This window comes from Watersipora subatra, chromosome 3 (assembly GCF_963576615.1).
Source record: "Watersipora subatra chromosome 3, tzWatSuba1.1, whole genome shotgun sequence".
Taxonomy (NCBI): Eukaryota; Metazoa; Bryozoa; class Gymnolaemata; order Cheilostomatida; family Watersiporidae; genus Watersipora; species Watersipora subatra.
In genome coordinates, this window is record NC_088710.1 from 64,786,267 (window position 1) to 64,810,425 (window position 24,159).

Below are 24,159 nucleotides of genomic sequence, written 5' to 3' on the forward strand. Positions count from 1 at the left end.
ATATATAGTTTATGATATTATACATGCTGGAATATATATATAGTATATGATATTATACATGTTGGAATATATATATAGTATATGATATTATACATGCTGGAATATATATATAGTATATGATATTATACATGCTGGAATATATATATAGTATATGATATTATACATGCTGGAATATATATATAGTATATGATATTATACATGCTGGAATATATATATAGTATATGTTATTATACATGCTGGAATATATATATAGTATATGATATTATACATGCTGGAATATATATATATAGTATATGATATTATACATGCTGGAATATATATAGTATATGATATTGTACATGCTGGAATATATATATAGTATATGATATTATACATGCTGGAATATATATATAGTATATGATATTATAAATGCTGGAATATTTATATAGTATATGATATACATGCTGGAATGATTGTGAAAGATAATAAGCTGGAAAAACCAAAAGATTACAAAAGGTCTTATAGCCCTCTTACTGTAACACTTCCTTGAATTAGCTTTGCGACTGGCATGATATTTAAACAGCAGAGGCAGCCAATTGTAGTCTTTCTATGGCAAAAACAACAAGGAAATGTGTCAAAAAGAAGTAAAAAGTGACATAATTAAAGTAAACATAAATGCTGGCCAGTCGTAATTTGGAGAATCTATATTCTCTAGCGTATAGCCTGTTTTTCATCACTATGCCACCTACAGAAGTCGCTACTCCATGGCTTAGAGGTAATATGCACCTAGTAACACTACTGATGATGTTGGACAGCGGGTGCATCAGCGGGTGCATCAGTGGGTGCATCATCAGGTGCATCTGTATAATGATCATAGTTTATAATTTACTCTGTCTCCAATCATCAGCTATCCAATTTACACAGAATAATACACATGTACGAGACTGTGAAATCACTATATATGCTCTCTCTGCATTCTTCACATTTTGATTAATTTAGTTTAGACAAGGTTACCCCCACCTAACAAATATACTTAATAGATTGGCCTTCTTTGAATGTAACACCTCTGCATTACGCAATACTCGCCAATCTAGCTTCCGCCATTCTGTTAATTGTTCAGCGTTTGAAAATTGTCTTCTCTTCTAGCTGACACTTTAATCTCGTTCATAGTTTTAAAACGCAGATTACAGTTGATATAAATTGTGGTTGTAAACGAAAGACCATTTGTAGACTGTATTTAGTTAATTGTAAACCATTTTAGTTGCTTATGTGCCGACTCATGCCTAAACATAATCAGCAAATTGTGTTATAATAATAATAATAATTTATGCCGTGAATGTGGGACTCTTTGTTTAACAGGTAAAGCCACTGCTCGCACTCATGTTAATCAATATGTAGTGAACAAGGCTACAAAATATGAAAAAAGTTCTGGACTGGAAGAAGTGATTGAGCCTGCTGTGGTAGACAAACTCTCTTCACCTACATTAATAGGTATCCACATATGTCACTCTTTGAGCTCTCTTCTCCTACACTAATGGGTAACCATATACAATACGCATTGAGCTCTCATCTCCTACACTAATAGGTATCCAGATATGTCACTCTTTGAGCTCTCTTCTCCTACACTAATAGGTAACCATATATGATACTCATTGAGCTCTCATCTCCTACACTAATAGGTATCCATATATGATACGCATTGAGCTCTCATCTCCTACACTAATAGGTATCCATATATGATACGCATTGAGCTCTCATCACCTACACTAATAGGTAACCATATATGATACTCATTGAGCTCTCTCTTCTCCTACTCTAATAGGTATCCATATATGATACTCATTGAGCTCTCTCTTCTGCTACACTAATAGGTATCCATATATGATACTCATTGAGCTCTCTCTTCTCCTACACTAATAGGTATCCATATATGATACGCATTGAGCTCTCTTTTCTCCTACACTAATAGGTATCCATATATGATACTCATTGAGCTCTCTCTTCTCCTACACTAATAAGTATCCATATATGATACTCATTGAGCTCTCATCACCTACACTAATAGGTATCCATATATGACACTCATTGAGCTCTCTCTTCTTCTACACTAATAGGTATCCATATATGATACTCATTGAGCTCTCTCTTCTCCTACACTAATAGGTATCCATATATGATACTCATTGAGCTCTCTCCTCTCCTACACTAATAGGTATCCATATATGACACTCATTGAGCTCTCTCTTCTCCTACACTAATAGGTATCCATATATGATACGCATTGAGCTCTCATCACCTACACTAATAGGTATCCATATATGATACTCATTGAGCTCTCTTCTCCTACACTAATAGGTATCCATATATGATACTCTTTTAGCTCTCTCTTCTCCTACACTAATAGGTATCCATATATGATACTCATTGAGCTCTCATCACCTACACTAATAGGTATCCATATATGATACGCATTGAGCTCTCTCTTCTCCTACACTAATAGGTATTCATATATGATACTCATTGAGCTCTCATCACCTACACTAATAGGTATTCATATATGATACTCATTGAGCTCTCTCTTCTCCTACACTAATAGGTATCCATATATGTCACTCATTGAGCTCTCATCACCTACACTAATAGGTATCCATATATGATACTCATTGAGCTCTCATCACCTACACTAAGAGGTATCAATAAGTATAAATGGTTTTCCAGTAGGTAGTAATGTTTACTCAAGCGCGAGTCTTCCACCAGAGACCTTGGAGTTTTTATCTCTCGCCTCAAGATTTTACCCATCGTCTCTAGTGCGGTGGTTGCCGTACATTAGATTAGTTCCTCAGTCTCAGTGATTGATTTCATCGGGATCTGAGAGCTCGTTGATTATTTTGTCTATAAGCTCTTTCACCCTTGGGTGAAGGGTATCAGGTTCAAGGGGCATGTCCTCATTAACAGATAAGTCAGCACAAGATGTTGTGTGTGCCCTACAGTGTGTTTAGGTACACAGTTCTCATTGGTAGAAGTCGTTTGGGTCATATGTCGTCTGATTTCATCGATCTCAAGTTCTGGTATTAGCTGTTTCTTGACTAAGTTGCTTCTCTGTGTAGCAAGTTGTTAAGCAGTGAGAGGCAATTCTGGGTGCATCTCTATCTGCAGTTGTCGCATCTTCCCCATGTAGCCTCACTTCTGAGGTTTGCTCATAAAATAGCACTGCATGAGGTTTGTGTTATCTGTCCAAGTCCATTTCATCCATTTTGAATCAGAAGCCTGTCACTGCCTTGTCTTAGTTCAACTACAAGCATCACGGACCTTGTTTGACTAGGCGATGTCTGAGTCAGCATGGCAATAAGTTTCGCACTCATCATGGTGGTCATAAGTGTGTTTTAGGCAAAGGTCTTGTCCATGGACCGCCAGAAAAGTGCAGTGGTTGGGAATCGAACCTGTGACCTCATGATCACCATGTTAATGAGGCGGTGCTCATCAGGTGGTGCTCATCAGGTGGTGCTCATGTGGTAATGCTCATCAGGCTGTGACACACGAGTCACAGCCTGACAAGCTCCACGCACAAAACATCATTGTAGCTGCCACAAGAAAGTTTTAGTCAAAAATGGTCTAATTTTAATATACTCAACTTGCAGAGTTTAGAGTTGTCTTCTTGTATTGTCTTGAGAATCTCTTCAAATGACATATACATGTATATATATACGGCGCATATATGTATATATATATATATGTTGTTTGCTCTGAGGTACCATGTTCATAGGAGTAAACATGACCTGTTTGATTTACTGTCTCATTTGTAGACTCAGTGCATTCAACCTACCTGAAATATAACAACGGTGCTATGGAGAATCCAGTATTGAAAAGCTATTCAGAATGTAGCATTGTTGAACCCGTGTACCAAATCAAATCACCCGAGTGGTCTAGTCATTGCGCCAGTAGGAGACACATACCCAACAGAAACATAGCTGCCTGCTTCGCTCGGTCTCGGGGGAGGAAGAGACGTCATTGTGAGTGTCAGGCAGCAAGTATGGCAGCCTTTCTTTGCACAGGGTTTCTGGTTGCTGAGCTTTTTATGAATAACTGGATGAATGCCCGGCGCTGCACGGGTAATCAAAAAGATTTTTGCATAGAAAATTTATTTTTTATTGGCTAAGTTTCTTTACCCAATGAATTTAAGTAACTTAAGCTAGTCAGGAAGCTAGCCAGCGGTAGGAAAAGATGGTGTCATGATCTCTCACTGAATTATAATTTTCAGGTGTGCTAGCAGAAAAGTGCTATTTCAACCAATCGGCATTAAAGATTGGCAGGTGCATAACTATGTGCACAATTATTCCATTGTAATGCCAGTTGGAAGCCTAGTCTATTGGATAGTACACTTGACTGCAGAACTAAAGGTTCAGAGTTCAAATCTAGTGTGAAGTAAATTTTTCATTCCTAAAACGTTATCGCTATAACTGGACACACGAGTGACAGACCAACAAATGGCAAACATTGAGATTTATATACCGTAAAACCTCGAATTGACCGCCATAACACTCTTAAACAGATTGTTGAAAAAACATTTCTTACTTCTTATGCTACACATTCACTCAAGATTTAAAACAGCTTATAAACAGTGGCAGGTAGTGTAGTTGCCATTGGCTAAGTTTCTTCACCCAATGAATTTGAGTAACTTAAGCTAGTCTGAATCTTTACTATAATAAGAGCCATATTCATTCCTCTGAAGCCAGTGTTAGTAAAAAAGATTGCGTCATGATCTCTCGCGCAATCATGCTAGATGAAGCGTGATATTTTAACCAATCGGCATTAAAGATTGGCAGGTGCATAAGTATGTGCACAATTGTTCCATAGTAATGCCAGTTGTAGTCTAATGGATGCCACGTCTGTCTGCAGAGCTGAAAGTTCAGAGTTTAAATTCAGAGCGAAGCGGGTATTTTGTTCTTCAAACTCTATCGTTATAACTGGACACACGAACGACAGACCAACAAACGAAAAACACTGAGGTTTATATATAAAGATTTAGAAGATCTTAACATTTCTAAACAAAAATTATACAATCAATTTACAATTTCAACACACTTGTATAATATCTTTTATTTTCTAAACTATTTTTTGTTTGTTGTAAGTTGTAGCCCTGAACTGTGACAGCTTTGTATTTTTAACATATTGTAAGGTCATTGTAAGTATATTAAGATAAATCAAATCTTAAGGAATCATTGAGTCATCCACCAAAAGATTTAAAAGGTTTAACCATTTCTCATGACTGATGCCTGATTGAGTATGAGGCTTTTTTGAATCTGTAGCATTTGGGCTGAAAGCACTGCAGGCGAGTGAATCACTGTATATACTGAGTGACAGCGGTGACCTACTGCAGTACAGGCTCGAACCATCCCCAGATGGCGAATTTGACCAAATAACCGACACTACACCTCTTAACCTGTATGTCATCACTAAAGCAAAATGGCCTCTTGGCCGTACTTATGCACACAAAGAAAGACCCTATTATTCAGCGGACTCGGGTGAGATATTACCTATTACAAGATTACCCAATACGTATTATTTATCAGGTATAACTTTAGCTCTAACGTGATTACTCATTCTGTAGCATGCATCGTGAAGGGTGGAAGTGCCTAGTCCAGCGTTTCTCTCTATTCGTTTTTCTCCCCGGACCCCCTACAGCTGACGAGGATAATTTTGTACACCCCTGTAAATACATGTATAAAGGCTCAAAACGTAATGAAAAATTGACATATTCGGAATATATAAAACGCTATGTTATTGGAAGGTCATAAGAAGAGTCTAATGTTTTCAAACAGCAGCCACATATAAAAAAACAACTCACTTTATGGTATTTGACATGTTTCCTGTCTCTTCTGCTTCTGCTTTTTCTCTGCTATTATTTGATATAAATGTGGTTCCTTGTGGATAAGTGAAATGTGCAGATAATTTTCAAGATTGATGGTGTTATGATATTTATTTTGGATGTATAGAAGAGATGAAAATCCAGATTGGCATAAACAAGTTGTTGCAATAACATTATACACTTTGTTCATCTTCACAATTGATTGTTGCATCCCTGTAAAGAACAGTATCCGCAATCAGGAATCCCTGGCTTAGCTCCTGACCACTAGCTTTTGTCTTGTCCAAAACTATTGGAGTTATGCTTACAATTTATTGCTTGGACATGGTGGGATAACTCTTGTTTATGTCAATAGGTCTTGAAAAATATTGCACCCACTATGGTTCAAAGGAAAGCATTTCTTCAGATACAGGAAGTAACAAATCTGGAGAGGAAGGTGATGATGAGTGGTTGGCTCAGGTCAGTTATGAACAAACAGTTTTATGTATCTATTGTCTAAAAATAACTTCTTGTTGGCTAGTTATTATGAACCATTAATTCTCTATGTAGTCATAAGTTAATGCTTTTTAAAATTATAAAATAGTCAAAAGTCTTTTATCATATCAGAAGATTTGGAAAAACTGTTTTGCTGTCAAACATCCGAAGATGATTTTAAGACGCTCTTTTGCTGCAAAACTAAAAATAGTTATTGAAAGTTGGCACATGATCCACCTGTTAACACCAATGATTTTAAATGTGCGGTCTGTTCACATTAATTGTTAGCCAATAGAATTCATGATGCAACAGCTAATGTTCAGCATATCCGTTTACTGTTAAAAATTAATTATTAGCATGTCGAAATATGCTTGAATATAAATGGTTATACAATAATGCTAATAAATGGGAAATGTGTAATCGCCATAAAATGATTTCTATCAGCTATTGGTCTATCATTTGCCATGAATTGTTTCGATGAGGTCTAGGGAATTGCTGGTAGTTATCACAAGGAGTCGGCACGACTGGCACTTTCTCGTTGATAATTGTGATCAAAGTAGCGTATGAATACAAGACGAAAGAACCAACCAAAGAATTACCTCGCAATCTTTTAGTATTAACGCATGTTTAGTCTATTTTAAATTTTGTTGTTTTCGTGTCAAACAGCTGTTGTAGAACATCCTCTCTCAGTTTTATACATATAAAAGTACAAGCTTTTTTCTATGTCTATTTACCTTCTAATAAGCGGCCGATCTCTCACACCATCGCATAGCCCAAGGCTAGAACAATAAACAAAATTATGCTGAGTAACTATAAAACTTGTGTCAATTTTGTTGCATTACGAAGACACGAGAATGTAACTACAAAACTCGCTAAACATTTCGTTGCCAATTGCATTGTCAAGATCTCATGTGGTAAATTTGTTTGCTCATACTTGACACACAGGTATGCTTGGATTTGGATTGGTGATCAAAAATTTTTTGTTCAATACGCTCCAGTCATGCGTTAACGACTTTCTCACTAGTGCTGGCTCCTTAGCCACATGACTAACTTGCCAAGTTAGACCCATTAGCCAGACAACTGGCTTGATAACTTTGACACTTTGGTCAGCGACACTTACGCTAGTTTGTTTGTATTACTCTCGGGATCTTGGGAGACCTTTGGCAGCTTCTCTTGGAAATAACAACTATTTGAGCATTTTAGTGAATTAAATTTGGTTGCTCTCAGTTTTTGAGTGTTTGATTTTAAACTTTTGGTGCTCAATTTGGTACAACTTTGTATTACTTTTGGAGAGATAACAAATATGAGCTACACGTAAATGCTATGGCTATGGGCTGATTAGCATTATTAATTGACTTCATCTCTGACTCACAGGCTAGCTCATTCTTAAGCAAGAAAAATTAATTATCCTGCATGCGGTTATTTCTCTATCCTACTTGGAAGGCAGCTTTTTTAGTCATCGTGTTATTATTTTAACTTCAAACGCAGGTTATTGTATCATGCGGTACCCACCTTTAGGTGAGTCATCCTTCATCCCTTGCAAAGGTACAGCGCTGGGTGACAGTTTTATTGTGATCTACAAGATACACGCATGTCATGGATGGTATAACACTTCGATTCTTATCACTCAAGACTTATCTCTCAAAAATTGGAATAATTTATGAAACTGTCTTGTTTCACGAGAATTTTATGCTAATTTGAGCGTAAGTCAATAGTTGTGAACTGATGACCGAAAACAGATGGATGCACAAAAGGATCGTAAGAGGCCCTCTCCTTCTCCTTCATATCCTATCCTTTTATCATTTCATGCTTATTTTACCAATTTGACCAGTAAGACCAATTTGAGAATGGTGTTTGCAGGTTGAAATGGTAACTTGTTCCGGTCCAAACAGACGTCTCTGGATGGGCCCCCAGTTTAAATTCAAGACATACAACACAAACAGCGTAGTCGTATTTAGTCAGTCTCCAGCTCTTTTTCCTTCCATCACCTCGGCAGCAGCCGCTGACATGAACTGTGATAGCTCAGATCTAGAAAGCCTTCAGTGAGTATATATAGGACTGCATCTACACTTCTCTGGTCCTGTGCGCGTGCTTTAGTTACATATCTGTATTTTCTGCAAGTTAAACTCTTTGTGAATGGATTTTTGATACCTTCTTCAGAACTAATCTCACGTAATGTTAACATAATCTTATTCTAATTGTGTGATCATTCTATGTTCAAGATCAAACTGTTAATATTCTGTGCAGTGAAACAATTAAAAATGTCTTCTGATCAACTTTCGCAAATAGTTGAAAGAGAGAAGATAACTACTTTTCATGTTACATTATTTTTTGATAAGTGGACAGGCTCTGGAAGCATCCATCATAGCATCCATTATGCAGATCTGTGTAAAATATGTGAAGGTTTTGTCAATAACAATATAAGCCTGCAGTTTGCATTTCTTGGTTTTCAGATGTTATGATAAGCCGTTTCGTGGTAAAACATTTGATATGTTTTTTTGTGAATTAGGTGATTCACATTAAAATACTGTTTCATTATAGGTTTAACAATCATCGAACGCAGCCGATGAATACTCCAGCGGGTCCAAAGCAACAGCATGTATTTGCGGAGAGTGGGAAACAACAGGCGGGCAGTCTCGAGAATGAGTCTCTTGAAGCTGGTAATATTAGACATTCGTGTTATTTTACTAGGTTATTCGGTGACTTTTCAAATCATATCTTTTTCAGCTTTGTGCTTAATGCGCTAAAATATGCCTAAAATTATTTTCTTATGTGTAATCCAGACCAGTAATTACATGTAGGGTTCCAGTGCTTGCTACTTGCTCAGGTTCTTTAACATTATATGTAGCCCCCTTAAAATTGTATATACAAGAAAGAAAGTACAATTTAGAGACAATTTTAAAAGGTTTCACAGAAGGATTTAATAAAGTTGATACTCGGAAACACTGTAAGTTAATTGTAAGTTCAGATAGTTTACACCTCTTGTTTTCTTAGCGTGCCGGATCTGTGCCGGATTGACATCACACCCTTTTATCTCGCTGCCATGATCGTTTATTATTTCCATTATCAGTGAGAATCTATCAGAAGCTTGCTGTCTCTTTGAATCGACAATAAAATGGGAATATATGTAAATTGAATTGATGACGGCTGTCGTAGTTGATTTACATGAAATACAAGGACACCGGGTGTGTAACGAGAGACAACATTGTTTCATCCTAGTAATTATGAATCAAATTAGGTCTTCCGTTAGGAGGTGAAAGGGTGAGATTGTTGGATGGCAAGCATTGCGGTTTCTCTCAGCACTTTTCTGTACAGGCACGTGTGTTGAAGGTATGCGGAAGGCTGTGGTAGGATTCATCAGCTAAACGCTCTGGACAGCCAGAGCTATTCCCAGCACTAACAACTGTCACAACCCTCTACACCATGTCAATCCTCGTTACTTACGTCATCTCAGCTTTCTAGCTGTTGCCACAGGCGCACCAACACCAACTGCCACTAATTGCTGCAATAATGGTTCTGATTGTCATTGGCCCCGAGCGAAATATTATTTTGATGAGAAACCATTTGTTTTTCGCTTTCCACAATTCTCAGATCGTCATTTTGCCCTTATTTCTGCTGGCGTACCCAATTCTTGACCAGTCACAGGTCCCAGTTAAAAGCTGCTATCATTCCTTGCTGTCTCATATTCCCCATGCTGTTCCATTGACGTAATTTGTATTACAACAGATTTACATAAATGCATCTTAAATGCATCATGTCTTTGCTACTGCATTAATAAATTGCCGCTTACACGGTTTTGTCCCACTCTTGCACAAGTGACCTCCATCTTCCTCGATCTTCCGCTCTTATGTAACAGGATATTTGCTCTCCCGCGGGTAAACTCAAAATTTTTTTATTACAGTTATTGATGTAAAACAGAAATAGTTTGAATGTTATTCTGTATTTCACACCTGTGTACCCCAGGAGTATTGTAAATGCTGTGAGCACGCGAAGGGAATATATAGATCGCTGCCTAGCAACCCCTGCAGTTACAATTTTATCTTGCTCTGTTAGCCAAGGTCTACTTTTAAATTTTAAATAGTTGCAGGCAGTTTTGATTCGTCTCCCCGTGTGGCTTTGACTGAACCAATATTCGATTCTCTGGATTTTGATGAGCTACATCCTTCGGTGGAGTCCCTTACCAGCCAGTTGGCCGATGCTATGCAGGATCAACGCATAAGCCCAGGTGTGGTAAAATGGTAATAAATTTATTTCTGTGCATGCTGCTGGCTCAGCTGACCCTCTGCTCCATGCTTTGCTATTACTGATAGTCGCAAGAAGATCATATGTAAAATATTTGAAAAAAAATTATGCTGTATTTTTTATGCTGTAAAAAACTTAGTGGTATTTGTCAAAAAGACTTGAACGAACCTTCTTGCTATACATTCTGCAGATTGGAAGGTAGCCCATGACAGAAGTGAAAAGGATTTTACTTGATGTACATACTTCATATTAGTAGATATCATGCCTTTCCTAGTGATGAAATACATCATTTTCTTCTATTCTGTTAGAGCTGACTGTCGAGTTTAAAAACAGTACAATTCTATCACCGTTTGATTGGTTGACCAAGTCTCACTGATTTACTTGCAAACTACATGGAGTTTGCTTAGAGCATATGAGTATTGCGCATTTCTGAAACCTACAACAGGGAACATAATCATTTCATAAACTGGCCTCTATTAGGATTAAAATGATTTTACATCAGAAGAAAGGAGTTATCCCTTTGGCAGCGGACACCCAAGGAGTACCTCATTAGCTGTTAACTCGCTGTCAGCGGGTCACAAACCTACTCGGTTGACACCTTATACATTCCCGAGGAGTAAGTATGGTATAGAGTGTATTGGAGCGAAGGTTAGGTGAGAGGAGATTATCGCTATAGTCTGGTTGCCGACAGGAACAGCCTGCAATTGTCACCTGATTGTCAACAGCAACGCTCATCTCTAGACACGGTCTGGTCTCACGGAACGCTCATTGGTATAACCGGAGCAATTATCAGCATTTGTTGACATTTGTTTTATTAAGTTGCAATCATCTCTTGTGAATCTGTTGGGAACAATGACACGCTTGGAAATGGTAAAATATCTACTGTCATGCCTTTCTTTTCTTGAAGTCATCTTACGCTAACATATGCTTCTCTGATTATCGCTTGGTAATTGCTCGTAAACTGCCATTATCTCGCTAATTTCACTCTAGTTACACGCACAAACTTAGCGAGTAACTTTTAAAAACTCTCTCGTTCCTGCGACATTTGGACGCTCTGGTAGTAGTGAGTGTGACCAGCCAATGCCGCTGCGCGAGACAAGTGATAGAGTATAGGAGACGAGAGACGAGGGTAGATAGCTAGACATGACAGAGAAAGGGTCTTGCTCTCATGCCAGTGCGCAGTGTAAACATAGAGTGAGTTTAGAGTGCTGATTAAGTAGCTGGCACCCATTTCATTAACTCACCTGATGCATACTCAGCGTGGCTAAATCAAGTACCTAGGGCTTATCCGCACTCTTCTCTTATACATTAAATACAAACCTGTTATAATGAAATTATTAGATGCTACAAATAGCATTAGATGTGACCACACCGCTTTACTTCTCTAGGTCAGGGCTTGTCTCGAGCACCAGCCACACGCTGCCAATGTGTAAAGCATCTTTTGATGCTGATATGAATATTAAATATTATAGCTTCAATAACTGGTAATCCTCCCATAAATAATTTGAAAATACTAATCATGGTAGATGTTAAAAATCTGGTGCGCTTTCTCAGATGCTCGCGGACATTGGTTGAAGGTTTATAATTGACGCAGTCTGCAGTAGTCTATTCTCTTGATTAGTTGAGTCTACCCTATAGCTATCCCATTTATCACTCTATCGGACAGTGTAACAATGCTCTCAGGTGCCAGATAGCCTACGCATTTCTGTAATATTATCACATCCTTGGAGCTAGGATACAGTTGCCTCTATTGTAATATTTCTCATATTTACTGTTACAATGTACGATAGTTATTGTTGAGCCATACTCTCCATTTTTATATTATTTAATATTTCTTATAAAAGAAATGGTTTTTAGCAAATATAATAGGCATCATTATACATATTTAATTAATTATCTTTTGAAAATTAAATAATTTTTGTGTGAAGTCTTAACAATTTGTTGATCAGCTTTTTGTTGTAAAATTGACTTGGCATGAGCCGGCCGTAGAAGGTGGAATAAATATAATATAACTGCATTTGGCCATGGCTGGCTATTACTCTATTGCATCTAACTAAGAATTATCACAAATCTATTACGTAGATTAATCTGTTGACCAGTCTTGCATTTAATAGTGTTATATGATCTTAAAATACAAATGTAAAAGTAAAACATGTATCATTGCATTAATCATAATTTTTTTATAAAGAAATTGACTCAAATTCTACTTAAAGCTATTTGAGTCATCAAAGGAAGACACAAACATTCTACATGCCTGATAAGCAAAGACTAGCCGCTCATGTAATCTCTGGAGATATTCTCAACTACAAAGCACTTATCACTACACAGAATTTATAAAGTAGAATCATTCTGGAATGCTTCATTTTTATCGTAAATTTGTTTTGTTTGATTTCTACTATTTTTAGATGTAGGAAGTTAGTCATTGCCATTATTTCTTTTATTCCTATTCATCCTCACTTCTAACTAGAATATATATATATATATATATATATATATATATGTGTGTGTGTGTGTGTGTGTATATATGAGTGTTGGATTTACAGAAAATAGCTTGCTCAAGTTCAAGGCCCTTTCGAATGCTTTTAGAGCGAATTTACATAGCGTTGCACTGTATGAATCCCTAGCAGGGAATGATGGGTATCACCTGAAAAGGATGGAATTTTGTGTCTCAATGACATAATGTCGTTTCATCATTAGCTGCCAGCTTCAGCGATTTCATCATTTTTTAAGTTCAAACCTCTTAACAAATTCATTAACATTTGTAGCAAGATTTGTATATTTTTATTGCTTTCTCCATTTATTTGCGATGAAATCGTTTCTGGCTATTATTACTTACATTCCGATTGTTTCTCAATTTTTACAAAGCGCTGACGGCAAAAACTGATAAGACTTCTGTTTTTCATCGAACCAACTGCGTCTCTTCGTAGTCGATTTTAGCCAATGCGGTTCCAATATAAATTTATGTCATGCGCTACTCACAGTTGAGCAGATGTTGTTATGTTAGATCAATCTTTTAAACAGCCTGTTTTATGTCTAATTCCAATTCTCTATTGACTTTCATCAACACATTTTTAGCTTCTTTGGTTTGTCAACAATTTGTATTATGTTGGTGTCTTTTTTTCTTCAGCTAATTTCCTGGTAAAACACGCTGTTTAATAGAAGCTGACAGCTTGATCTATAACGGAAGGTGAGTTGAGCAAAATCTTCAACAGCTTAAAGGTCGCTGATGTTTGACTCAATTCTCCAAGAACTTATAATCAGGTCATCGGTGCCAATTATCGAACATCATCTTATTGCCTTTTTCCCCACAGGAGATGAGTACGTCATGAAAGATCCATCCATTTTTCACAGCTTTCATACACAATTCTAATTTATTTTACTTAGCTTGGCACATATTGTTAAAGTCAATGCATAAATGTTGAGAAAGTCAACTGTAAAGGTTTTTGGTTGAAAAATATTTCCGGTCAGTTTGTGAGAAACTGATGTCAGAGGCAAATTACAAACGGCAGCCGATGGCTGCTCGCTGTCGATGAGGTATAATGATGAGATAATGCTCTCAATGCTGCGGAGTCTGCTGGAAGAGCAGTTAAATGAGCTGACAAGTGCCCTTCGCCTCCTCTCTTCTCATCTTTCTATATTTTGCTGAGCAGATTGGAGAGGCAAGTGTTGATCATCCCGCTCGCCCTCCCAGCCACCGAGTCTCACCGCTCACCTATTATAACCTCATTAAACTCATCATATCATGATTATTAAGGCCTGGCATGTCCACAGCATTGTTCAACACTCTGATTAGGCAGCTCAGTAATTGTCACCTCTCTACTCATTTCACACAGTCTTGACATTTCTTTCTTAAGACAACTCTTCAGGCGCTGGATTGAGAATCATGAATATTAGTAATTGTAAGAGAAAATTCATTTGAGAGAAAATGATTGACAGCTACTTTGCAATGGTAAACTTGAGGCTTACTGAATGTTTTGCTAATTTGTACAACTAAGTTTTATTGAGCGTAAAATTGCTATAAAGAGTTATAATAAATAAGAAAACTTTTCATTTCGACACTGTTTGTAAGGTCTTTGGTATGATGAGGAAGATCTGATAACATATATCTCGCATAGAATGATAGAGTTATAAGTATGCGAATCAACTCTAATCCGGTTATCCGTTAGCTGATAACCTCATTGTTGCAAAATAATATCTACCATCAGCCATGAAAAATAATTTTTTACTGTTCAGTCAATGTAATTTGATCGGTAATCTAGTGCTTCTGCTAGTGCATCCCTCACAGTACATGTATTTATTTTACAATCATTGTGGTATAAAAAACTAAGCAGTTGCAAAATAATATAAAAAGTAATTGCAGTTTGAGGCTCTGCAGGGTTGTTTGAGGCTCTGCAGAGTTGTTTGAGACTCTGCAGAGTTGTTTGAGGCTCTGCAGAGTTTATGGAGGCTCTGCAGGGTTGTTTGAGGCTCTGCAGAGTTTATGGAGGCTCTGCAGGGTTTATGGAAGAGCGACGAGTGAATCAGGGCTTAAGTGTACAGCTAATGAGCTAGAGCCTGTCGCAAATAAGAGACTCGCATAGTTTTAGGCCTATTGAAAGTGTTGATCAAGTGCCAGTCACTCCAATATTTCTCATCCTAAACTTTAATGAATTCAATAGATTGTTATACGCCGATCAATTAGGTTGGGAATTGGGATTCACTGCCGCGAAACGAGATTTATGTTCGATTAGGAGCCTCTGCAGCAAATTAGTCTCTTCAGTATTTAACAGCCCATATAAAGATAATGTTTGATTATCTCTTGTCACCTTCATCTACACCCTATTCGCTCTTCTCCCCCCAGTCTCTCTATCATGGCTAATTCTCTAACGCAGGCCCTAGGAGCTCACTCTCTATCGCTCTGCCATGCCTGTTAATCACTTATTTATCACTCATTTTTTATTTCTCGGCTCTATCTACCAGCGACTTGGAGGAGCTCCAGTGAGTCTAGCTTCATCACGGACAACCAGTTTTAATCCAAATTAGAAAAGTCTTGATGGATATCACATCCAATACATAAAGAAAGAATATTTATAAATAATATCTGTCAAAGCGTTGCACTTTTAATTACACAATTTGTCGTAATAATTTCTTGTTGCAGTAATCTCATCCCAGCGATGGGACTAGCTTAAGAATGTTGCAAAAGATAATATGTAAATTATTTGATGAGAGTTGCGAGACAACTGAATTTTACAGAAATATTTTTTACATTTTTTAGCTTCAAAAATTCAACATTAATAATTGGCGACACTTCAAGTATCCATACTATCAAAATATAATGGTTTAATGTTGTATGAAAAACTATTTTTAACTTAACTATTGAGGAAAGAAACAAACAAATTCATGTGTTAAAATCATACATAAAATTCTATTTTGAGCTTGAATTATGTTAAATAACCTTATTTCTTTTGGAAAAGGAAAACTGAACTGTTACAATTCGTCCGCAAAAGGCACAAGAGCACGCGGCCTTCTCAAACAACCAGGAACATTGGTAACTAACAAGAATAATGTTATTGTTACAAGCGTTATACTGTTTGTGTTTCCTTCAGGCTCTTTACGTAATTGGCATCTTTATGGCTGTACATTATTCGAGGTCTTGATATCGTTTTTATTTTTATTTTATCACTATCAGTTTTAGATGAACTTTATTTCAAAGCCAAATAAAAGGTGTGTGCCGGGGTGTAAGGCGCAGGTGGTTGTCTAGTTGCTGGTAGGCAAGTGCATCAGACATCATCTTCATCGTTGGAATAATCGAGCCACTTAATTCAAAAGGTTATTTACCTTCTTTATAGTTTTCTGTTCGCTAACGAGCCGAGAGGTGAAATGTCTGCAGCCCGTGCTACCCACCCCGGGTGTGTCGATCTCTGCCTCGCTAGCATTTGCAATAATTTTTTATTGTAGTTACATTTAGTTAACATTTCATCGATAAATTACAGAGTCTAAGCAGTGATAGCTGGAGACATGGATTCGAGCAGAGACGCAAAATGATATATCTGGGTATTATAGAATATAAACCGACTCGCTCATACCAGGTTATGAAATATGATGCATTGAGATTAATAAGTCAGTTGTGTCTTTGTTGTTAAGCTAATATATTCACACAGTAAAAATGTCACCCCTAGAGCTTGCAGTACGTATGGAATTCTATTTAATTACACTGATTCAGTATTTCGCCACGTTTCCTGAAAGCCTACCCACCTCTAACTGGCGCCATCTGTGTTCTTAATAATTATGTCTTGTAATTAAAAGATATAAAATACAGTATGCTAAGGGTAAGAGTTGTAATTAATGCCTTCCAGCACATGGCTAGAAGATTTGAGGAGGGGCGCAGTAGGTTGTCGATGTATAAGCTCCCCGATATAGAAGGGCTCAACCGAATTACCGGAGCGACGATGAGAAGTTCTTTGCCCGCGATTACCTGTCACGCGACAGCGCAAGAGTTGCTCACTATTCGCTTGGCTTAGGTGAAGCCAGGTGGTTCGTGAGCACGATTGCTGTAGTTGTTAGCAGCATTTGGTTTGGTGTGTGATCGCTAATTCTAGTAATCATTAATCACATAATATCTGCCATTGTTACCCGTTAACGAGCGTGCCTGTGAAATTTTGAATCATTTTATTTTGATCTCGCTAATTACTCTACGGTCCCATGGATTTAGCAAAGACATCATCGGCGAGTTTTAGGACTCCATTAGAAAGTCTTGCTATCGCTTGTTAGTGGTATGATTTTATTCTTTAGCATTCCTAGGTAGACTGCACCACCACAAAACTAAATGCAATCACCAATTCGGAATCGTCAACTCGAGCGTCTTTCTCTCACACCATAATTACAGATTTACTTAAAAGGATCTGAATTCGTGGCTGCCTTTGCAACCCGCTGCGCATGTCTCATGTCTACAACGCACCCGCACGGCAGCTATTTACTGGTGTCAGAGTCTTTAGTCTTAAGAGGTAAATAGAGGGAATCTTGGTACTATCCTGATCATAGGAGGAATGTACGGACGTCAGTGGATACGTAGCGCCACCATAGATTCTTGTCAGTAATACACTTTCGACAGATTCAATTTACAAGATATTTTGATATATATGGTTAGTGCAGTGAGAATGAGAGTGGAAGAGCTAGCGTGCGCTATGCTGAAGGGGGTAACATAAAACTCTGTATATCTGGTTACGGAGGATACAAGCTGACGAGTATAATAAGCTATCACCTACCTTAACAGTTTTGTCTGCTCCCCTGATATTACTATAACATAGGTGAGATATGTAAATGATGAGACTGGCCGCCATATTAATGCCACCTCATATCAGTTTATGTCTGCTCGCATTGAATTGTCTGCATGCCATCTCTTCTTATGCCATCTCTTCTTATGCCATGATTCCTCAAGAGTACCCATCACATGACATGTAGGTGTCCATTCGCTTTCTCCGCAGCCCGTCCAAACTGTTGTCTGTTTTTCACTTTTTGCACGCTAAAATGTTAGCTGTATGTAAACGAGCAATTCCTCGAAGATAGAGTATGGTGTCTGGTTACCTTACTGCAAGCAGAGGATGTTTGTGTTTGAAAGAGTATTGCTGTACAAGCAATTGCTGCATGATCTTGACTGGACATGTCCGAGTCCAGTAGCGAGGAAGAAGACAGGCCCAGTTGCAGAGAGCAATTTAAGATCGGTTCCGATTCTTGTCACCACCAGTGACTTTTTTTGGGAATTGAACCTTAACCTCTTGTATGCAGGTCAGATGTTCTAGATCCCTAGGCCATGGCTGCGCTCTAAAATATGTTAGATATGTACCATTTTGCAGGAATTAGATGTACACTTGTCTATCATCATAAGCTGATTGTGTATTAAATTTATAGAAACCATAGATAATGTGCCACCTTACCCCGCCGCTCTCAACCTCTATATAAACCTCTTTCAACATTACTATCTCATTGTTTTTCTTGTAGGAGACCTCATGATGTTTTCTTCTAACTGATACAAAGAACTCGGAGCCATATTTTCTATTTCTAACCAGGTAGGTGGCGTCATCTTATCGCGGCTCCCTATTCTCGCTGCTAATTGGACCATAGTTGATTTGCATAGATGGATGAATTTGTACCCGTTGGTGGCAAATGGACCGCACAATTTCAATCTCCTGACAACCATGACCTGTTCTGGTTTGAATCCACGCCAAGTAATGTTGTTCTGGTTAGTACATCACTTTGAATTGGTTATATTAGCCGTGAAGTCGGTGTAAGGGGTGGTCGGTTAAACTGTTTGATGGTGTTATGTAACATTGCTCAAGTGCCGCTGTAAAAAACACTAATACTATGTCATCAGCGGCCTATTGTTTCATGTTTAGCGTCTCTAATCTTCTTCGCATTAATTAGTAGGGAAACTATGAGCGATGACCGTGGGTGCCGTTTAATAGATGAATGGGCCATTTTTGATAAGATATTAGGGTTATGATCGCCTGTTGCAGGTTTGGAAGGGTCTGCTGCAGCTTAAAAGTTCGCACCTACGATTTGACTTTTGCTTCAACTTCTAATCAGCCTTTGACCGAGTTCAAGTCAGAAGTCAAGCATATTCAGCCTTGGAGTAGATAATATCTCCTTAAATACTTAGTTTGCAATTTTCTATTTAGCGCCAGCTTTGGCGAACATAATCACTCAGTTCTCAAAAATTTTTGTGCATATTTGGTTTTTCTTTGCAATAATGCTTTGTCATTACCTCATCCCTACGTCATAAAACCAAGCTATCTTATCTAGTTGCTTGCTATATTTTTCATCGTAAAATTTTTATAATTATGGCCAATATATAAAACTTTCTAAATAAAAGCATTATGAATTTATTGCCATAAAGTAATATATATATATAATTACAATATATTTATATGTAATCTTTGTGAAACATTGAGTGACACTGCATGGACAATCTCAAGTAACTAGTTTCTCTTCTTCTGAAGACGTCCAAGAGGCCAGCTCATAAAGTTCCCTATAGTTGACAATCATTCATAGTGCATTAATCATCAGGTATAGGAAGGTAATAGGGTAGAGAATACATATACCTTCACTTTCTAGTGTCTCATTTGGAGACAACGTCCGATTGTGTAGATAAAAATTTAAATGGCTCTTTCTGACACTGAACGACAGTTTAAGCAGCTTTACTCTTTATATATTTTCTCCATAAACAGTAACACTGTTAGGACCATTTCATCTGATGCTTTGCGATATACTGTAAGCTCTGGTTCAAGAATTTCTTCAATCAATGCAAAATATATCAAGTTTTCCTGTCAATTTTACTCACGAGACACCTGAGAAAGGTTGTGATGGATATCACTGTTTTATCGCTATCTCCTACGGGTAGAATGTCGCCTCCGGACGGGCTAAACACTTCAATGCTTGACCATCGCTTAATTGCACTGTTTTCCTGGTACATCTTAGAAATTTTCAGCACCTCATTGGCTCACTTTGGCATTTGAATTAAAAAAGCAGATGATTTCATTAAAAGAAAACAGCCGTCACGTGTGTCCCCTACTCGGCCACTAATCGCTGTCGTGCCTAATAAACCCACTCATAAAAGTCAGCGTGGCATTTTGGTGACAAATTACCACGCATCAGTATAGTAATTTGTCTTGAAACTGACTTGTACCTTTACTCAAGGGTGCTTGCTATTGTCCGTTTGAGTCATTAATTAATTCACCCTTATGTCTCTCCACTTGTATCCACTACTTCAGCTCAATCTCAAGTGGGGATAATAACACTTGCAATCAACCTGTCTTAGCTATTATCAACAATGGACTTTCAATACCATTGACGCCCAATCTTGCTATATATCAGCAAACAAGAGTATGCTACAGTATGTGTCTCTGGTCAGTTCGAAATCTTTATGTCGTAGGTATAGGTGAACAAGGTTGTACGAGAGAATACTTGGTTGTTTATATCATATCTGCTTATATCACTGTACCATAAGGGTGCTCCAGACGCCAATTCCTACTTCGTCATCACTTAAGCTGGCACATTGTACACATCATAAAAAATAGATAAGTTTGGAGAATACGGGTGCAAAGTCATCCACTCACGAGTTAATGGTTGGTTCACGACAGGAGATACTCTCGTCCACACTGCGCATCTTCTCCACTCCATTATTTTCTCTAAAGTTTTCGATACAAATAAGACTTGTATCCCCTACATATTATGATTACTTTCTAAATTGCGGGCTTCACTAATCAAAATTCCAACGCTGGGTGTGGAGAGACTTATGAAATGCACTTTTCTTGTCTCTATTGTAATTTAACATATTTTATGGTCCTTAAAATTGTAAAGCTGGCTACACTTGTGGCGCACAATAAATTACATTAACGTTTAAATAATGTTTCGTTAAAAGCTTTTTGTGTAACCATTTCGTTCTACCGTATTCGAGCGCTTTGCCTATAGCGGATTGAAGCTTTTGTACATCTTGACGGCCGAACATCGGCAAAACTCTCTCTGACATGATCAACCAAGTGCAGTAATATGGAATGTTCTGTTGTGCATGGATTGTCTGAATCTCGTGTTCTGCGCATGCCATGTTGGCGTTAGTCTGCACCTGCTGCCCCGATTTATCGCTTCGTAACACTCTGTTTGCAGATAAATATTTCTTACCGGGCTTAAAATATTAAATAGAAAAACACCGTAATGTCTACACAAAGGCATCTTCATTTAATAAATATTGCAGCACTCAATCGACTAGGCTACTATTTTCAGAACAATAGCAGAAAAGTTCGACGAGCTCTTTATGATGTGCCAGTTACACACCCTTGACTGCGAATATCTTAACAAATTACAACAAGTTGGTGATTGTTTATAATGTTTTACAAACTTACAAGCAGTTAAATTTGAAATGTATACGACTTCAAACAGCTGACATAGCCGCAGTGTATATCTATTTCACTAAACAAGCATAGCTTACTTGATAAATAATTAGGCCCATCTAACCATGCATAGACACTCGGGTTCGCACGGCGAGCATGTGATGCAGGTTGTTCACTAATTTGGAGGTTTGTGGTCTGTGGCTAGCTATGAATAACCTGCATTGGCCTAGGTAGACTCGCGTTAGTCTGTCACCAAGCAGTCTCGTGTATAACAAGTGTATAATTGCGATTAGAGTCAGTCGCCCCTCTCATTAAACCTGAGTCAGTCGACCCTTCAAACTATGAGCAATATGTGTTTCGTTTTAAGAGGCGAGCCCGGGGCGTGAGGTTATTAGTGGTGAACTCAACACAAGTTGCTCACTTTTCAGCTAAACTTGGCCTGTCATGAAAGTTTGGCTCAAGATTCCCATCAGTTACTCGTCGGTGTGGGCAGAGCCTAATCACACGTAATTCAATTGTAGGCCGTGTCCTGCTACTATTCGTAGTCGGCAAAGATAAATAGAATCGCGAAAGCACTTTTGTTTACTTCATGTTAATCAGTCAACATGCTCGCGGCGCCATGGCGAATTTGCATAAATATTGGGAGGTATTTGTTGGTCATGATCATACAATAAAATGTTCACACCTAGACAGTTTTATCATGCTCATTCTAATTATCTTAACACTCGCCTGTGTCAATATGCTGAGCTGTTCCTACGCAGCCGTTAGCGATCCAAACTCAGATATTATTGAGTAAGCAGAAGCCGATAAGAAACTCTTCGTGTTGAGATAGCGTTCAGCGGAGAGATGCTGTTAGATCTATGAGTTAGCTCTATTGCACGCTGAGTTATAAAATCTTTTGTGTGTGAGTAATGCAGTAAGCGAGGTGTCAGGTTGTGCTTTATTGAAAAATGCTCGCGCTGCCGGCAGCGAATATTAATTCTTACCTGTTGGCACTTTTTCTACCCATGGCAACAAAGATTAGAAAGTTGGCACACAACATTGAAGAGAAATTTTCATCCAAACTTTTTGACATTATTGGCTGAATGATCAATTTGACATTGCAATTTAATTATAAACTTTTTAAGAGCAAGTTATTGTTCTAAATTAAAAATTTGTTTGATGAAAGCAATTTAAAATTAAACCCTTATCTAAGAGTTTACAAAAATTTCAATTTAAAATGATAAAGTGAAAACTTTTTATATGTGTGCATGGTCGTCAAAAGCATACATTTGACAAAGATGAGGGTGTTAAATTGTAAGGCTATGGTGACACGCCCTTAACAGGTAATAAGAATTAGGTCAAACAGCAATGACCTGCTTGGCAGTCTGTCCTTTACCTAGGTGCATGTGCTTAATATACATGTATGTTTTTGATTTTGCGAATGCTATTGCACAGGTATAAAATTGCACCACTCCTGTTTTTAAGATATTTATTATATTTGCTCTATATAACTTGAAAGTTTACTGTTTAAGTTCCATTTAATGACTCATCAAGGTCACTCACCAAGGTCACGTAACTAATCTAAAAGGTTTTACCTTAGGGTGACTCTATTGCGAGCCTAAAATCATAAGATGCTCCTGACCGTCCACAGTACTGCCTATTGCAGACCGAGCTGCTGCAGGTTGCTGCTGTGTATTTGAAATCTATGATTAGCCACTGACAAAATAATCTAACATTTAGACAAGATTTGAAAGTCACCTAGAATTTGGTCAGTCACATGGTCCACCTCAGGGTTTTATGAAGAAAAGTTATTGCGAGTGATTCTAAGGAAATGAGTAGCTTTCAGTGCAATCATGCCATGTGAAAGTCGACCGTCTGCTTGTCTCTGATGATCTGCTCATGTTCCCATAGCCTGCTAGTGTTTATTCGTCATTGATGTAATTTACCTTGGCTGTCAGTTTATCGCTGTACTTGTACGTGCTTCGCTTAATTTTCAGAGTCTCTATCGGTTTTAATTAATTGCTAAAATACTAAATTTTATTGTTTCAATATTTGCATAGCATGATTTATACAATGCTTTCTGACAACTCGCGAAAATCTAATAGCGCTAAATTTTGTTGTTTGAGCACCTCTGAGTAGAGTTAATCTCAAAACTAGATATTTGCCCTCGTGTATAAACGCTATTTGTTAGGCGCACGATCAATCTAATTTTCAGTGAGACGTATTTGTTTCCCCATTTTGTGTGCATAAGACAAAATGGAATCCTCTTAATAAAGAAACATATTTGCTTCTAATAGCGTTCTACCAGACTCACATTCCTACTAAAGCTTCGAGCTGCTTGTCCTTGCGCAGATATAACTATTCTTCATTTATGTTAATGTTATGCGATTTATCAAATATAAATGTAGGCAATTAATAGGTGATCATTATCTCATGCTAGCGCTATGGCCCTGCCTCAGTAAGATCAGCTGCGACCATTACTGTGGGATTATCATAATGGAACTGGCGACAAGCCTTACAGGCAATGGCAAATAAATTTCTGTAAGTTTCAATAAACTTATTATATACAAACAATAAAACCAGAGTCAAGTGCTTAAAGTGACCAATTACTATCACCTATAAACTTCTGCGAGTGTTCCCATTGGCTGAGCAAAATTGAATAGCCAATGATGCATGAGCTCACTGAAAAGCCAGCATCAGAGATTCCTAGATTTATTCCCTATTCTCATATGCTCGCTTGCAGTGGTAATTCCACGC

General features: G+C 37.7%; 1 protein-coding gene across 2 annotated transcripts in view; it reads left to right on the forward strand.

Annotated features, from left to right (window-relative positions):
* The window catches only part of LOC137391175 (BCAS3 microtubule associated cell migration factor-like), a 36,289-nt gene extending 16,833 nt beyond the window's left edge, over positions 1–19,456 (forward strand). Inside the window, exons 11-19 of one of the 2 annotated variants that reach the window (XM_068077553.1) lie at positions 1,339–1,470; positions 3,783–3,989; positions 5,286–5,501; positions 6,198–6,301; positions 8,177–8,358; positions 8,858–8,976; positions 10,398–10,541; positions 18,536–18,603; positions 19,051–19,456. In XM_068077553.1, coding sequence (XP_067933654.1) covers positions 1,339–1,470; positions 3,783–3,989; positions 5,286–5,501; positions 6,198–6,301; positions 8,177–8,358; positions 8,858–8,976; positions 10,398–10,541; positions 18,536–18,564 — 1,133 coding nt within the window. In that variant the 3' untranslated portion in view covers positions 18,565–18,603; positions 19,051–19,456. The remainder of the gene's footprint in view (positions 1–1,338; positions 1,471–3,782; positions 3,990–5,285; positions 5,502–6,197; positions 6,302–8,176; positions 8,359–8,857; positions 8,977–10,397; positions 10,542–18,535; positions 18,604–19,050) is intronic. The other variant, XM_068077554.1, reaches the window with a different exon arrangement.
* The last annotated feature ends 4,703 nt before the right edge of the window (positions 19,457–24,159 follow it).